This window comes from Nerophis lumbriciformis, linkage group LG15, assembly GCF_033978685.3.
Source record: "Nerophis lumbriciformis linkage group LG15, RoL_Nlum_v2.1, whole genome shotgun sequence".
Classification (NCBI taxonomy): domain Eukaryota; kingdom Metazoa; phylum Chordata; class Actinopteri; order Syngnathiformes; family Syngnathidae; genus Nerophis; species Nerophis lumbriciformis.
Window position 1 is genome coordinate 35,357,724 of NC_084562.2, and position 18,441 is coordinate 35,376,164.

At 42.6% G+C, this 18,441-nt stretch overlaps 1 protein-coding gene across 4 annotated transcripts in view; it reads left to right on the forward strand.

Annotated features, from left to right (window-relative positions):
• Positions 1-572: 572 nt before the first annotated feature.
• jph3a (junctophilin 3a) overlaps positions 573-18,441 on the forward strand; it is an 85,162-nt gene continuing 67,293 nt past the window's right edge. For 3 of the 4 annotated variants that reach the window (XR_009816812.1, XR_009816813.1, XM_061975135.2), the window contains exon 1: positions 573-1,800. Coding sequence is in view for 2 of the 4 variants with exons in the window: in XM_061975135.2 (XP_061831119.1) it covers positions 1,419-1,800 (382 nt within the window). In the remaining 2 variants the exon portion in view is untranslated. The remainder of the gene's footprint in view (positions 1,801-18,441) is intronic. The other variant, XM_061975136.2, reaches the window with a different exon arrangement.

Consider the following 18,441-nt stretch of genomic DNA (forward strand, 5'->3'; position numbering starts at 1 on the left):
TCAATTTTACACTTAGCTAACTCATCTCGCGGCCCGGATCAAGTTAAATCCGGCCCGCAGGTCGCATGTTTTACATCTTTGCTTAAGAAATTATATGTATTATTATTATTATTAGATAATATATTAGGAGATTTGTGTTGAATCTAGAATCGATTCCGAATCGAATTGTCACCTCAAGAGTACAAATTAAATCGAGGTACTCAAAGATTCTCACCTCTAATAATTATTAATAATGTAATGATTAAAGACGCATGAATAATTGATTTATAATCAAATCGTAGCCTCTGAATCGTAATCTCATTGTTGGACCGAGTGGAACAGGATCACCGACCTCACCAAGCAGTTTGCTGACTATCCGGATTTGAGCCTGAGAGGAGGAGAGTAAAAGGAGGTTGGATAATTAGGAAAAGCAGGCTGTATCCCCAAAGGGAGAGCGCACTGAGCTTCATCCATGCTGCTGCTGGCACCATCCTTCCGTGTCTATCGCTTTAAGAGCCAAGGAGCGTGTCTGCGTGTGTGTGGGGGAGGGGTATTGGCAGGGGTGGAACAGTCCTGTAATGAGTAGATTTTAGAGAGACAAGCGATGGGAGAAATAACGAGAGGCCAAAAACAGAAAAGTGCAGACGATGGAATTGATACGACAACGATCCTGGTATAGGAGGATGCTCGGATAGAAGGCAAAGGAGAGGAAGGGTTTTTTCTGCTTCTCTTGGCACCTTGAGAGAGCCTCCTCTTTGGATCACAGAAGAGTGGAGAGAGGGGAAGGAAATCGGAGATCATCTCACTTTGCTTTTGGCCTCGGAGGTCTGTATGCTAACAACTCGGATCACAGCAGATGTCTTATTTCCGGACCATGTTTTAGGGAAATCTTTTCAACTTCTCTGCTCTTTTTTTTTTTCTCCCAATGACGCACCAGTGTGGCAGCATCCTTGCACCGTGTGCAGGTGCAGCAAGGATGCTTGGATGCTGTAATAGCTAACCGAGCTCCATTGCTGCTGCTGCTCCGCCACTACTCTGTGGGCCTACGGGACTGCCGGAAAAGCCTAGCCATCTCTTGTCGGGACTGAGACGACGGCAAGCTCCTCGACTTCCCCCAGGGTGGAGGAGGAACCGGCGGAGGATGAGGGGCACTGTTAGCCTGCATGCGCATGGGATGCAGCCCGTACAAGAGCTGTATTCATCACTCCAGACGCATTGCTGAGGCTTCCATTCCTTTTAGATGATGCTAGTCAGACCTTCCATAGCTATTCCTCACGAGAAACTATTTCACAATTAGAGGCGAAGAAGTCAGCGGCCTGTGCTTCCCCTGATACCGGGTTCAAGCAAGGCCTCCAACCTTCTTGCTACTTCTGAGTAAACTAGGCCTCTGTTGCTCTTTTTCTTGACATTCTAAGGATTTGCCAAAACCTGTTTCATGCATGTCCACTGGAGGCAGGTTTGACTTTGATGATGGGGGGTCGTACTGCGGGGGGTGGGAGCAGGGAAAAGCCCACGGTCGAGGGGTCTGCACGGGGCCACAGGGTCAGGGCGAGTACGCAGGAGCGTGGAGTCACGGCTTTGAGGTCCTGGGTGTGTACACATGGCCCAGTGGGAACAGCTACCAGGGCACCTGGGCGCAGGGCAAACGGCACGGTATCGGAGTGGAGAGCAAGGGCCGCTGGGAGTATAGAGGGGAATGGACACAAGGCTTTAAAGGCCGCTATGGGCAGCTGGAGAGCACGGCCAGCGGCGCCCGCTATGAGGGGACGTGGAGCAACAGTCTGCAGGATGGATACGGCACTGAAACCTACTCTGATGGAGGTAAAGATGAATGTATTTCTCCTAACGTTGCCATACACATTTTCTTCTTCTTGCTTTAAATTAAGTCGTTGCTTGGCCTTGTTCTAATGCACTATAACACAGTATAAATGTGTATCAGGAAGGTTATGTCTGTATTATTCATTAAAAAAAAAAGTAATACAGGAAGTGAGACACCATTACGAGATCACAACACTTCTCGCATCCACTCAGAATCACACCCTCTGTGCTATAGAGTCCCCATGGTAACGTGGAGACAGCAGGTCAGCATGTCACGAGAGACCCGAGCATGGCTTCTCTGAAATCTGATTGGCTGTCCGTCCCCCGTCAGTCTCTTCCCTGCTTGCCTCTAATTTAGGCTGTTTAAAGACTAATTCAGTCCGAAGTTGTTGGAGTTGAAAAGCGATGCGAGTGGAGACAAAAACGCGGTTTTGTAGTCTTGTTCGCAAAGCTCCGACAAGAAAAAACATGGAAAATATAAACCCGACGCTGTGCACGGGTGGGGAAAAACACACTGCGTCACGCGACACGTCTGCCCCATTCTTCTGGTCCCAGGGAGGATTGCTGACGGAGAAATATAGCTTGCTGTTGCTCTCCAAGCACACAACACAGCAGAGGCAACATTGGACATGATTTGTTAGTCTTCAGAACCGCAGACAGCTCCTGAACACATAGTGGCCCTTTAAAAACTCCCTATTGGAGTAGTTTTCGCTAGCGGTGGGTTTATACTACCGTATTTTCCGCACTATAAGGCGCACCGGATTATTAGCCGCACCTTCAATGAATGGCATATTTCATAACTTTGTCCACCAATAAGCCGCCCCGGACTATAAGCCGCGCCTACGCTGCGCTAAAGGGAATGTCAAAAAAACAGTCAGATAGGTCAGTCAAACTTTAATAATATATTGAAAACCAACGTTCTAACAACTCTGTCCCAAAATGTACGCAAATGTGCAATCACAAACATAGTAAAATTCAAAATAGTGCAGAGCAATAGCAACATAATGTTGCTCGAACGTTAATGTCACAACACACAAAATAAACAAAGCGCTCACTTTCTGAAGTTATTCTTCATTCGTAAATCCTTCGAATTCTTCGTCTTCGGTGTCCGAATTGAAAAGTTGGGCAAATGTGGGATCCAAAATGGCCGGTTCCGTCTCGTCGAAGTCATCGGAGTCAGTGTCGCTGTTGTTGTCCAGTAGTTCTGTGAATCCTGCCTTCCGGAAAGCTCGGACCACAGTTGTGACCGAAATATCTGCCCAGTAGAGATGCGCGGTTTGCGGACACAACCGCGGAGTCCGCGGATTATCCGCGGATCGGGCGGATGAAATTAAAAAAAATACGATTTTATCCGCTCGCGGGTCGGGTCGGGCGGATTAATTAGATTTTTTTTTTTTTTTTTTTTTTTTTTTGCGGGTGGCAGTTAAACCAATTGGGAAATATATATACATAGTTAAATGTTGTTACCCACATACGAAAAACGAGCAGGCACCTGCAGCATATGCCACAACAGAAGAAAAAAAAAAAAAGAGATGGACACTTTTACGGAGCGGAGGGACGCCTCGCCGGGGTCCGGGACCGAGGCTCCTTCCCCCGAGAGGGCCCCACCGGGAGCCGTAGCTGAGGCGATCCGCGAGAAGGGCCCGACGCACGTCCAGGGTCACTACCGCGCCCACCGCACCGACACCCCGCCTCGTCCGCTTTCGCCGCGGCCGGCGTCACGCGCAGCAGGTAAGCAGCTTACCTGCCCGCCACCCCCGTGGCCGGGGGCTCGTAACATGGGTCACTCCGCGCGCTCCGCCCGCGCAGCTTACCTGCTTGCTCGCAAAATGATTATTAGCATTCAGACAGGTTAAAATGTTGCTAAAACCATCACTTTTCTATCAGTCACAGTGACTTTTCAAAACAAAAATATTACAGCAAAAATCATATGGGTTGATTGACATGTTTATTCTGTAAGCTAACTTCAATAGTTTGAAATTATTTTGACAGTTAATGCCAGTTATCCTGTCAACCTTTCACAAGACTTCAATTTGTTAATTGAAAGTATAAATAGTATAAACACTTTTAACAGTATGTCGTGCTGTGAAATACAGCCGACAGGATGGCGCACCAAACACAAAGCAAGGCCATGCTGCAGGAGAACAATTAAGGACTTCTTTCATTTAAGGTTTGTGATAAACCATCAAACTCATTCGTTAAAAGGACTCTATAGTAATATAAAGCGAATTTTTCTGGACATTATCATGCAAGAAAAGTTTATTTTTGGGATCGCGATCACCGCGTAATGATTTTTAAAGGTTGCATTACATTATTAACTGTCCCATGTGATCAGCCAGTGCGATTGGAAGTCCATGCTCAATTATTGCCTCCGTAAATAAAACTTCGGCATTTATCACATCCAAAGAATCTGTTTGGGCGACGAAAAACGTTGAAAGTTTTCCACTTGTATCACTAGCAACGGCATTAGACTTGTGTTTTTTTGTCCCAACGTGGTCTTTTACATCGCTAATTCCTCCGTGTCCGATCGAAAAATCTTGTCTGCACAAGGTGCAATTCGCGTAGTTTTCACCCTTTTTTTTTTTTTTTTATTAATATTAGATTTATAACAACGGGCGGATGGCGGGCGGATGCAGTTCTGATCAAACGTTACATCGGGTGGATGGCGGATGGTTGACGACTTTCTGCCGCGGTTGCGGATGAAATAAATTGCCTATCCGCGCATCTCTACTGCCCAGGCATTTACGATCCACTGGCAAATGTTGGCGTATGTCGTCCGGCGCTGTCTGCCTGTCTTAGTGAAGGTGTGTTCGCCTTCGGTCATCCATTGTTCCCACGCCGTTCGCAGTCGTGATTTGAATGCCCTGTTGACACCAATATCCAGCGGTTGGAGTTCTTTGGTTAATCCACCCGGAATGACGGCGAGTGTTGTATTTGTGTGCTTCACTTGTTTTTTGACACCATCTGTGATATGGGCGCGCATAGAGTCGTATATCAACATGGACGGAGCTGTGTGAAAAAAGCCACCCGGCCTCTTCGCGTAAACTTCCCTTAACCACTCGCTCATCTTTTCTTCATCCATCCATCCCTTCGAGTTAGCTTTTATGATGACGCCGGCTGGAAAGGTCTCTTTTGGCAAGGTCTTCCTTTTGAATATCACCATGGGAGGAAGTTTCTGGCCATTAGCATGGCAAGCTAGAACCACAGTGAAGGACGACTTCTCATTCCCTGTGGTGCGAATATTCACCGTACGTGCTCCCGTTGTATCAACAGTGCGGTTCACAGGAATATCAAAAGTCAGTGGAACCTCGTCCATGTTGATAATGTTCTCTGGCCGGATCTTTTTTTCAGCTATCTTGTTTTTACAATATGCACGGAAAGTAGCCAGCTTTTCTTTAAAGTCGTTAGGCAGTTGCTGTGAAATAGTGGTCCGTGTGCGGATGGAGAGATTGCGTCTTTTCATGAACCGGAAACACCAAGAAGCACCACCTTTAAAATCATCCAGGTGAAGTTCGCTTGCTAGCGTTGTTGCCTTCATTCGAATAGTGATGGTGCTGACACTTCTGCTTGCTGCTCTCTGCTCAACAACCCACTGTTCGAGTTTGTCCTCCAACAGTTGCCATCTTGCTTTGTTCCCTCGGAAACTCTGTTTTGTCTTCTTTACCTGGCGCAGGTCATCTTCTTGCTTCCTCCACCTAAGCACCATTGATTCATTTATGTTATATTCTCTTGCTGCTGCTCTATTTCCGTGTTCTTCGGCATGACTTATTGCCTTAAGTTTAAATTCTGCGTTATACGCGCGTCGCTTAGTAGGAGCCATTTTGTAGTCTGGTCTTTACAAATGTAAACACACAAAGGAAATGAAACGAAAATCCGCGCGCTTCTTCTTCTTCCGGGGGCGGGTGGTTGCTTACAGTAGAAGAAGAAGCGCTTCCTGTTCTATGGGGGCGGGTGCTTACCTTGGCGGTTGCTTGCATAGAAGAAGAAGCGCTTCCTGTTCTACCGGGAAAAAAGATGGCGGCTGTTTACCTAAGTTGCGAGATCGAAACTTTATGAAAATGAATCTTAATATTTATCCATATATAAAGCGCACCGGGTTAAAAGCCGCACTGTCAGCTTTTGAGTAAATTTGTGGTTTTTAGGTGCGGCTAATGGTGCGGAAAATACGGTACAAGTTTTGTATTGATTCGATACCATGTAATTAGGACCATTATTACCGATATTTTATACATTTACTTTTTTTTTTCAAGATCCTCAAAGGGTTTTGTGATTTTGTGCTGTCAAACTAATATTTTTTAAATCAGATTAATCACACTTTTGAATTCGGATTAATTATTATTAATCACAGGTTGTTAATTTTATGGACAGAATTTCTAGGCGCAGTCAAGGCGTTGAGGGGATCCGGTTTGGTGGCTGCAGGATTAGGTCTCTGCTTTTTGCAGATGATTTGGTCCTGATGGCTTCATCTGGCCAGGATCTTCAGCTCTCACTGGATCGGTTCGCAGCTGAGTGTGAAGCGACTGGGATGAGAATCAGCACCTCCAAGTCCGAGTCCATGGTTCTCGCCCGGAAAAGGGTGGAGTGCCATCTCCGGGTTGGGGAGGAGATCTTGCCCCAAGTGGAGGAGTTCAAGTACCTCGGAGTCTTGTTCACGAGTGAGGGAAGAGTGGATCGTGAGATCGACAGGCGGATCGGTGCGGCGTCTTCAGTAATGCGGACGCTGTATCGATCCGTTGTGGTGAAGAAGGAGCTGAGCCGGAAGGCAAAGCTCTCAATTTACCGGTCGATCTACGTTCCCATCCTCACCTATGGTCATGAGCTTTGGGTTATGACCGAAAGGACAAGATCACGGGTACAAGCGGCCGAAATGAGTTTCCTCCGCCGGGTGGCGGGGCTCTCCCTTAGAGATAGGGTGAGAAGCTCTGTCATCCGGGGGGAGCTCAAAGTAAAGCCGCTGCTCCTCCGCATCGAGAGGAGCCAGATGAGGTGGTTCGGGCATCTGGTCAGGATGCCACCCGAGCGCCTCCCTAAGGAGGTGTTTAGGGCATGTCCGACCGGTAGGAGGCCACGAGGAAGACCCAGGACACGTTGGGAAGACTATGTCTCCCGGCTGGCCTGGGAACGCCTCGGGATCCCCCGGGAGGAGCTGGACGACGTGGCTGGGGAGAGGGAAGTCTGGGCTTCCCTGCTTAGGCTGCTGCCCCCGCGACCCGACCTCGGATAAGCGGAAGAAGATGGATGGATGGATGGACAGGTTGTTAATTGCTTGTATAACTCAAGTTAACCTAAAAAAATAGTCCAATATTTGAACACGATTGCAATTTTATTGTCAGAATGTCACCCAGGAACATTTTTTTTTGTTTGTTTTACCTGAATGCTTGTCATTTATTTGGTCAAAACTTGATGAAAGATTTATTTAAAGTCCCACCAGAGTGTAACTTGAGGTCAAATTTGCCATCTGCAGTTACAGTAAAGGAGCGTGTACGACAGGGCTGTTCAACTACATGATGAAGAGGGCGGCAGTTTAAAGAGTCTGGGCTCAGAGGCCGGACATTGAAATGTGGATGTTTTGTCAAAAAGTGCCTCCGCAGGTTATATTTCTTTGAGACTGCGTTTACTTAATTGCAAAGTAAACATATCGGCTTTCACACTGCACTGTCAATAAATCCAATATTCTGCCCTCACTACTAGTTTCCAGCATGTGCAGCTAGTTAAAAGCATGAAGAAAAAGAAGCTCCAGTTTTTGTTGAGGATTGATGTTCCTTCTTTTGAATTATTTTCCTTCCTTAGTTTTATTTCTTTACACTTCTTCCTTCATTTAGGTTTGTAAGACTGAAAATATAAACATAACAAAAGTATAACTTCCATTGTGTATTTTACATAATGTCCATTGTGTATTTTACATAAACAAAACAGAAGGTTTAGTGTTAATATATTCACACAATAAACTACAAATGTTTACATATTATAGAAATTACACGACATTCACACGCTAAACATTGCACACACTGTATGTGACCTGTCACAAGTAGCGTTGTCGCCCTCTACTGGTCAAATTTAGCGCTACATGTATTAAACTAGGTTTGATCGTTACTCTCAGACAAAAAACAACAGGACCACGAATATAAAAGACATCACAAAGTCGGCAATTTCAAAACACACTAAATATATTTATGCACAATATCTACTTAGAAATATTTGACCAAGTTTTGTGATGAAGCTTACAAACTCGGATTTCTACCATTGTTGCTGCTTGTCTGGAACAATGTGTCCGTCATTTAAAAGGCCTGCCAGGAAACAATGACTCCAGCTCTTGGTCAGGGCAGAACATTCCAGAGGTGTGGACTCGAGTCACATGACTTGGACTCGAGTCAGACTCGAGTCATGAATTTGATGACTTTAGACTCGACTTGACAAAATGTAAAAAGACTTGCAACTCGACTTAGACTTTAACATCAATGACTTGTGACTTCACTTGGACTTGAGCCTTTTGAATTGACATGACTTGACATGACTTGCTACTTTCCCCAAAACCCAAAGATGAAAAAGTTATTCGGGAGCGCTCCGTATTTTTCATTGTGTACTTGTCTATCAGCGTTGCGTGTGTCAGCTGGTGTGGTCTCAGTACAACAGCCAATCAAATTAGATCTACTTTGTTTTCATCACACAGCATTCATCCAATCAAATTGCAGGACAACCAACGAAGAAGACATGTCCAAACCACACGCCAGTGAACAAAAAATGATACCTAAAATAATTTTGTTTGGGTATAAAAATTACGAGGTGGTCAACACAAAACGGTTTGAAGTATGCAACACATGCGGTTCGAAAATTACTGATGGAGAGGCAACAACTTCCAACTTCGTCCGGCATTTGAAGTTGCACAAAGAACGGTAAGTTTTGAATGTAAGATAACGTTTATTGGCTAAGTAACGTGACTTTTATTTGCTGTGTAGTTAAATCAGTGAGGCTGTAAACTCACTGCTAACGTTATAACGTTATTGCAAACACGGGAATCTGTTGCAGTTCACTACCTTATTCATACTTTTTGTTCAGTGATTTTTTTTAAGCAGGGTTACGTTAGTCAATATATCACACGTAACGTTAGACGGCGGTCAGCAGCACCGCGTATTTTAGCCACCTAAAAAAAGACAAAAATAGTAAAATAAAGGTCAGTTAAAATGTATACTATATTATGAATATGTGTACCGTTTTAGCTAGCTTTCTGACATACTGTTGGTTGTTTACCTCAGTGGTCCCCAACCACCGGGCCGCGGCCCGGTACTGGTCCGTGGATCGATTGGTATCGGGCCGCACAAGAATTTTTTTCTTTTTTTTTCTTTTTTTAATTAAATCAACATAAAAAACACAAGATACACTTACAAGTAGTGCACCAACCCAAAACAACTCTCTCCCCCCTTTTGTTCTGGGCATTGAACATGAAGACTCTTCCTTCACTGTTCCGAGTGGCCATGAGAGTCTTGGCAGTGCCTGCCTCCAGTGCTCCAGTGGAGCGAGTTTTCAGCCATGGTGGCATCATACTACGCCCCCATCGTGCACAAATGACTGACAGACTCTTGGCTAATTTGGTCTTTTGCAAATGCAATGCAGCATAGGGCCCTGACATATAAAAAGTACAACTTTTTTGTTATGTTCACGTATATGTCATGTTTTTTCAATGTTAACACTTTTGTACAAATAAGTACATTTGCACTTTATTTTTCAATGTGTTTGTTCTGTAAAGGAATGAGTTAATGTTTAAAATGACTGGTTAATAGTGCTATTATAAAGTGCAATGTCAGCACAATTTTCTTTCCTGCAATTTAAAATGCACTTGTTTTAATAAATAAATACAGCCTTTGAAAAGCATACACAATCTGTGTTAATATATTAGTCTGTGGTTAAAAGGACTTGAAAGGACTCGAAACTCAAAATGCAGGACTTAGGACTTGACTTGAGACTTTCCAGTCTTGACTTTGGACTTGACTCGGGGCTTGCCTGTCTTGACTCGGGACTTGACTCGGACTTGAAGGCAAAGACTTGAGACTTACTTGTGACTTGCAAAACAATGACTTGGTCCCACCTCTGGAACATTCATACTTTGTTGTCCAGTCGTTGTTAAAATTCAGATTTTTGCAATTTATTTAGATTTTTTTTTTCAGGGTTGAATGAGTAGTCTTCTTCTACTTACCCTACTGCTGCTTCATTTTAACACATTTCCTTGTTGTTTCCCCCTGTGGGGTGACAGGAGTACTGCATAAATGATCAACTCTAGTTTTAATGGTTTCATCAAGCCTATTCGGGTGATGTCCACTTGATTAGGCCTCATGTACGGGAAAAATTAATTGCCTGATTAATCTGCGTATATACATGATTATTGTGAATATGTTTTTATGATTAATTAAGAGTTAACTTGTTATTTTTGACACCCCTAATATGTACATATTATACAGGGGTCTAAAACTCAATTTACTTGGGGGTTAGGGTTAGGGGTCATTGGAGTCAGAGTATGGATGAGGACGGGCCGCACAAAGTATTTACTTCAAAGTCACATTTTAACTACTTCTACCAGGATCTATAGTGACCCTGAGCTGTGGTAGCCTTTATAAATATGACATTGAATGTAACAACTGTATATTTTTTACATTGTTGAGTTCCTCAGGAATAAATTTAGCTTGCACAAAGGAAGTTGCCCTTTATGTTGCCCAAAGTGTGTTTGTTGTACTGTAATTTTTGTGTTTGCACAGTTATGGTAGTTTATATCTAGTGGGATTCAACATAATTAATATTATATGAATATATAATATATATATATAATTGTTTATGGTGATAGGATGTTTTTTTAATAATATCCACAAAGTTCAGTGAGCAAGTTGGGTTATGTGTAATCATGTGTGTTTACTTTTTGTGCTTGTTTTCTTCACCATGACTAGGAAAGGTTGTTTGGATTGGGACATATAAGATTATGCTTTGCTTGTGATGGCAGGAAAGTATACATCATTGTCACCAATTCAAATGTCAAACTCTACGCCCGGAGGCCAAATGTGGTCAATTTGTGTCTATTTTCGATTTTTATACACATGCGCCCTGAATTGGAAGGCGCATTAAAGAACCACTCGGCCTACTCAGTGGCCTAGTGGTTAGAGTGTCCGCCCTGAGATCGGTAGGTTGAGTTCAAACCCCTACCGAGTCATACCAAAGACTATAAAATTGGGACCCGTTACCTCCCTGCTTGGCACTCAGCATCAAGGGTTGGAATTGGGGGTTAAATCACCAAAAATGATTCCTGGTCGCGGCACCGCTGCTGCCCACTGCTCCCCTCACCTCCCAGGGGGTGGAATGGAATGGAATGGGTCAAATGCAGAGGACAAATTTCACCACACCTAGTGTGTGTGTGACAATCATTGGTACTTTAACTTTACTTTTAAAGGGGTCATATCATGATATTGTTTTTCTACATTTAAAACACTTTTTTGTGGTCTACTCTACATAACATGCAAGGGTGGTTCTTTGGTCAAAATGTTGCATGGATTATGTTTTACAGACCGTTTTTAAGCCGCTTTCTGACCGCCTCTTTGTATGCAGATCCCAAATACACAACAGCAGGTACCAAAAGGAAAGAAAAGTTGGTTTTGCATAATATGGTGAAACAAAACGCCAGATAATATGTTTCCTATTAGGTGCTATTTTGTGGTTCTTATGCACACACCAGAGGTGTGGACTCGAGTCACATGACTTGGACTCGAGTCAGACTCGAGTCATGAATTTGATGACTTTAGACTCGACTTGACAAAATGTAAAAAGACTTGCAACTCGACTTAGACTTTAACATCAATGACTTGTGACTTCACTTGGACTTGAGCCTTTTGAATTGACATGACTTGACATGACTTGCTACTTTCCCCAAAACCCAAAGATGAAAAAGTTATTCGGGAGCGCTCCGTATTTTTCATTGTGTACTTGTCTATCAGAGTTGCGTGTGTCAGCTGGTGTGGTCTCAGTACAACAGCCAATCAAATTAGATCTACTTTGTTTTCATCACACAGCATTCATCCAATCAAATTGCAGGACAACCAACGAAGAAGACATGTCCAAACCACACGCCAGTGAACAAAAAATGATACCTAAAATACTTTTGTTTGGGTATAAAAATTACGAGGTGGTCAACACAAAACGGTTTGCAGTATGCAACACATGCGGTTCGAAAATTACTGATGGAGAGGCAACAACTTCCAACTTCGTCCGGCATTTGAAGTTGCACAAAGAACGGTAAGTTTTGAATGTAAGATAACGTTTATTGGCTAAGTAACGTGACTTTTATTTGCTGTGTAGTTAAATCAGTGAGGCTGTAAACTCACTGCTAACGTTATAACGTTATTGCAAACACGGGAATCTGTTGCAGTTCACTACCTTATTCATACTTTTTGTTCAGTGATTTTTTTTAAGCAGGGTTACGTTAGTCAATATATCACACGTAACGTTAGACGGCAGTCAGCAGCACCGCGTATTTTAGCCACCTAAAAAAAGACAAAAATAGTAAAATAAAGGTCAGTTAAAATGTATACTATATTATGAATATGTGTACCGTTTTAGCTAGCTTTCTGACATACTGTTGGTTGTTTACCTCAGTGGTCCCCAACCACTGGGCCGCGGCCCGGTACTGGTCCGTGGATCGATTGGTATCGGGCTGCACAAGATATACTTACAAGTAGTGCACCAACCCAAAACAACTCTCTCCCCCCTTTTGTTCTGGGCATTGAACATGAAGACTCTTCCTTCACTGTTCCGAGTGGCCATGAGAGTCTTGGCAGTGCCTGCCTCCAGTGCTCCAGTGGAGCGAGTTTTCAGCCATGGTGGCATCATACTACGCCCCCATCGTGCACAAATGACTGACAGACTCTTGGCTAATTTGGTCTTTTGCAAATGCAATGCAGCATAGGGCCCTGACATATAAAAAGTACAACTTTTTTGTTATGTTCACGTATATGTCATGTTTTTTCAATGTTAACACTTTTGTACAAATAAGTACATTTGCACTTTATTTTTCAATGTGTTTGTTCTGTAAAGGAATGAGTTAATGTTTAAAATGACTGGTTAATAGTGCTATTATAAAGTGCAATGTCAGCACAATTTTCTTTCCTGCAATTTAAAATGCACTTGTTTTAATAAATAAATACAGCGTTTGAAAAGCATACACAATCTGTGTTAATATATTAGTCTGTGGTTAAAAGGACTTGAAAGGACTCGAAACTCAAAATGCAGGACTTAGGACTTGACTTGAGACTTTCCAGTCTTGACTTTGGACTTGACTCGGGGCTTGCCTGTCTTGACTTGCGACTTGACTCGGACTTGAGGGCAAAGACTTGAGACTTACTTGTGACTTGCAAAACAATGACTTGGTCCCACCTCTGGCACACACCATAATAATACCGATATGTTGAAGCACAGGGCAGTGCAGTGGTACAGGGGTTAGTGCCTGAGCCTCACATAAGAAGGTCCTGGATTCGATTGGGGTCTTTGTGTGTGGAGTTTACATGTTCTCCCCGTGACTGCATGGGTTCCCTCTGGGTAGTCCGGCTTCCTCCCACTTCCAAAGACATGCACGTGGGGATAGGTTGATTGGCAACACTAAATTGGCCCTGGTGTGTAAATGTCAGTGTGAATGTTGCAGAGGTGGGTAGTAACGCGCTACATTTACTCCGTTACATCTACTTGAGTAACTTTTGGGATAAATTGTACTTCTAAGAGTAGTTTTAATGCAACTTACTTTTACTTTTACTTGAGTATATTTATAGAGAAGAAACGCTACTTTTACTCCGCTACTTTTATCTACATTCAGCTCGCTACTCGCTACTAATTTTTATCGATCTGTTAATGCACGCTTTGTTTGTTTTGGTCTGTCAGACAGACCTTCAAAGTGCCTGCGTTACTGGTGACGTTTCACTCCGTTCCACCAATAAAATGCAGTCACTAGTGACGTTTCACTCCGTTCCACCAATCAGATGCAGTCACTGGTGACGTTGGACCAATCAAACAGAGCCAGGCGGTCACATGACCTGACTTAAACAAGTTGAAAAACTTATTGGGGTGTTACCATTTAGTGGTCAATTGTACGGAATATGTACTGTACTGTGCAATCTACTAATACAAGTTTCAATCAATCAATCAAAAGTGTGAAGGAAAAAAGACACTTTTTTATTTCAAACGTACATCCCGTCACAAGCCTAAAGACTGACTGCACAGTTCCTGTCTTCACAATAAAAGTGCCGCTCCATCGCGCCTGCGCTTTCAAAATAAGAGTCTCCGAAAGCCAGCGCAAACAAGCTAGCAAGCTACGGAATTTGCCGCCAATGTATTTCTTGTAAAGTGTGTGAAAACGAATATGGAAGCTGGACAAATAAGATACCAAAAACCAACCGCTTTCATGTGGTATTAGACAGAAAGGAGGAACTTTTTTTCTCCTGCATTTGAAAACGTGGACGTTAAGCACTGCTGTCAGGATTACAATCAATGCAAGTCATCAGAATCAGGTAATACACCAACTTATATTCTTGTCAACATGAAAGAAAGGAATCTATATGTGTTAAACATGCATGTATATTCAGTAAAACACCTTTAACATGTAAACAAAAACGGCAAAATAAATAAATATAAATGATATACTGTATTTATCAATGTATGTGTATATATGTATATATATATATATATATATATATATATATATATATATATATATATATATATATATATATATATATATATATATATATGTCTTAATAAGGTTATCCAAAAAATAGTGCTCAATACCGTAGTAGAGCGCAATACGGCCTACGGATCACGATTGAAGCCAACAAACAAACCGTCAACTTCCTTGACGTCACTTTCAACCTGAGAAATAACAGCTACCAACCATTCACGAAACCCAACACAACACTCCAATACGTGCACCATGACAGCAACCACCCACCCACCACCACGAAAAGAATACCTACCGGAATCAATAAAAGGCTATCGATGCTGTCATCTAGCAAAGCTGAATTTGACCAAGCAACCCCCCCCGTACCAAAAAGCCCTTGATGAAAGCGGATACAATTTCACCCTCACCTATGAACCCACGCCAGGAAACCAGCCAAAAAAGAACAGAAAACGGAACGACATCATCTGGTACAACCCCCCATACAGCAAAAACGTCTCAACGAACATTGGACACAAATTCCTCAATCTGATTGACAAACACTTTCCCAAAGACAACATCCTAAGAAAAGTATTCAACAAGAACAACATTAAATTGAGCTACAGCTGCATGAACAATATACGACAAATCATCTCAAACCACAACAAAACAATTGCAAATGAGCCGTCGGCCCTCAGACAGAGCGATTTCAAAACCAACAAAGGATGTAATTGTCGAAAGAAACCTGATTGCCCTCTCAACGGGGGATGCTTACAAACATCAGTTGTCTACCAATCTAAGGTAATACGCAAGGACATTAACACATCCGACACATATGTAGGATTAACCGAGGGAGAATTCAAAACCAGATGGAACAACCACAAGGCTTCTTTCAGGAACAAAAACCTGCGAAATACCACAGAACTCAGCAAACACATTTGGGACCTCAAAGACAATAATGTTGAATATTCAATAACATGGCAAATTCTTGCATCCAGCACACCTTACAATAGTGGTAATAAAAGATGCAACCTATGCTTGAAAGAGAAACTGTTTATTATTTACCGTCCAGACCTGTCATCCCTCAACAAGCGCAGCGAAATTGTAACAACATGCCGCCATAGACGGAAACACCTCCTAGGTAACACATGAGCCAATCACCACGCCCCTAGGCCAACCTGTACCCACCCACTCTGTGCCCTATATAAACCATGGTATGCGAATGCTCCCATTAAAATCTCCTGACGATTGAGGGTACCCCCCTCATGAAACAGGCCTGTAGAGATGAAATAGTCTTGTGATTTTTTTCCCACACATACATATATATATATATATATATATATATATATATATATATATATATATATATATATATATATATATATATATATATATATATATATATATATATATATATATGATATGTGTGTGTATGTTACTCATCAGTTACTCAGTACTTGAGTAGTTTTTTCACAACATACTTTTTACTTTTACTCAAGTATATATTTGGGTGACTACTCATTACTTTTACTTGAGTAATAAATCTCTAAAGTAACAGTACTCTTACTTAAGTACAATTTCTGGCTACTCTACCCACCTCTGGAATGTTGTCTATATATCTGCGATGAGGTGGCGACTCGTCCAGTAACGGCCTTCCGCCCGAATGCAGCTGGGACCCCCGCGACCCAGAGAGGGACAAGTGCTAGAAATTGGATGGATGGATGGATGTTGAAGCACAGTACGTCTGACTACAGTAGCAGTAGTGCTCCGTGTTCCATCAACCTCTTACCAAAGTTGTACTTAAACAATGTGACAGATTTTTGAGCGCTATGTGTAATGGTTTATATTCTCAAGTGTTGGTGTTGCTTGCTTATGGGTTACCTGCTAACAGTGTTAGTCATCTTCCCTTAAAAAAGTAATTAGTTACAGTTACAGGTAAAAGCCAGTAAATTAGAATATTTTGAAAAACTTGATTTATTTCAGTAATTGCATTCAAAAGGTGTAACTTGTACATTATATTTATTCATTGCACACAGACTGATGCATTCAAATGTTTATTTCATTTAATTTTGATGATTTGAAGTGGCAACAAATGAAAATCCAAAATTCCGTGTGTCACAAAATTAGAATATTACTTAAGGCTAATACAAAAAAGGGATTTTTAGAAATGTTGGCCAACTGAAAAGTATGAAAATGAAAAATATGAGCATGTACAATACTCAATACTTGGTTGGAGCTCCTTTTGCCTCAATTACTGCGTTAATGCGGCGTGGCATGGAGTCGATGAGTTTCTGGCACTGCTCAGGTGTTATGAGAGCCCAGGTTGCTCTGATAGTGGCCTTCAACTCTTCTGCGTTTTTGGGTCTGGCATTCTGCATCTTCCTTTTCACAATACCCCACAGATTTTCTATGGGGCTAAGGTCAGGGGAGTTGGCGGGCCAATTTAGAACAGAAATACCATGGTCCGTAAACCAGGCACGGGTAGATTTTGTGCTGTGTGCAGGCGCCAAGTCCTGTTGGAACTTGAAATCTCCATCTCCATAGAGCAGGTCAGCAGCAGGAAGCATGAAGTGCTCTAAAACTTGCTGGTAGACGGCTGCGTTGACCCTGGATCTCAGGAAACAGAGTGGACCGACACCAGCAGATGACATGGCACCCCAAACCATCACTGATGGTGGAAACTTTACACTAGACTTCAGGCAACGTGGATCCTGTGCCTCTCCTGTCTTCTTCCAGACTCTGGGACCTCGAATTCCAAAGGAAATGCAAAATTTGCATGGTTGGGTGATGGTTTGGGGTGCCATGTCATCTGCTGGTGTCGGTCCACTCTGTTTCCTTAGATCCAGGGTCAACGCAGCCGTCTACCAGCAAGTTTTAGAGCACTTCATGCTTCCTGCTGCTGACCTGCTCTATGGAGATGGAGATTTCAAGTTCCAACAGGACTTAGCGCCTGCACACAGCGCAAAATCTACCCGTGCCTGGTTTACGGACCATGGTATTTCTGTTCTAAATTGGCCCGCCAACTCCCCTGACCTTAGCCCCATAGAAAATCTGTGGGGTATTGTGAAAAGGAAGATGCAGAATGCCAGACCCAAAAACGCAGAAGAGTTGAAGGCCACTATCAGAGCAACCTGGGCTCTCATAACACCTGAGCAGTGCCAGAAACTCATCGACTCCATGCCACGCCGCATTAACGCAGTAATTGAGGCAAAAGGAGCTCCAACCAAGTATTGAGTATTGTACATGCTCATATTTTTCATTTTCATACTTTTCAGTTGGCCAACATTTCTAAAAATCCCTTTTTTGTATTAGCCTTAAGTAATATTCTAATTTTGTGACACACGGAATTTTGGATTTTCATTTGTTGCCACTTCAAATCATCAAAATTAAATGAAATAAACATTTGAATGCATCAGTCTGTGTGCAATGAATAAATATAATGTACAAGTTACACCTTTTGAATGCAATTACTGAAATAAATCAAGTTTTTCAAAATATTCTAATTTACTGGCTTTTACCTGTATAAGGCACATTAAAGGAGTCATATTATTATTATTTTTTCTAAATGAAAACACTTTCTTGTGGTCTACATAACATGTAATGGTGGTTCTTTGGTCAAAATGTTCAAGCCGCTTTCTGACAGTCGCTTCAGGATGCGCCGTTTTGTGGGCGGTCTTATTTACATGGCTCACCTTTGACAGCGTCTTCTCTCCGTCATCTTTGTTGTAGCGGTGTAGCGTGCAAGGACGGGAGTGGAAGAAGTGTCAAAAGATGGAGCTAACTGTTTTAATGACACTCAGACTTTACTTCAATCAATAGCGGAGCAGCATCTCCTCATCCGGACAAAACAATAACACCGGAAATGCTGTCACGTGAAAAACCATCCGAACGGAACTCTCTAATAACTAAAGTTCCTTGGGTGAACAATGGAAACTCACTACACCGGTATGTTTTAGCGCTTTCATGGCGAG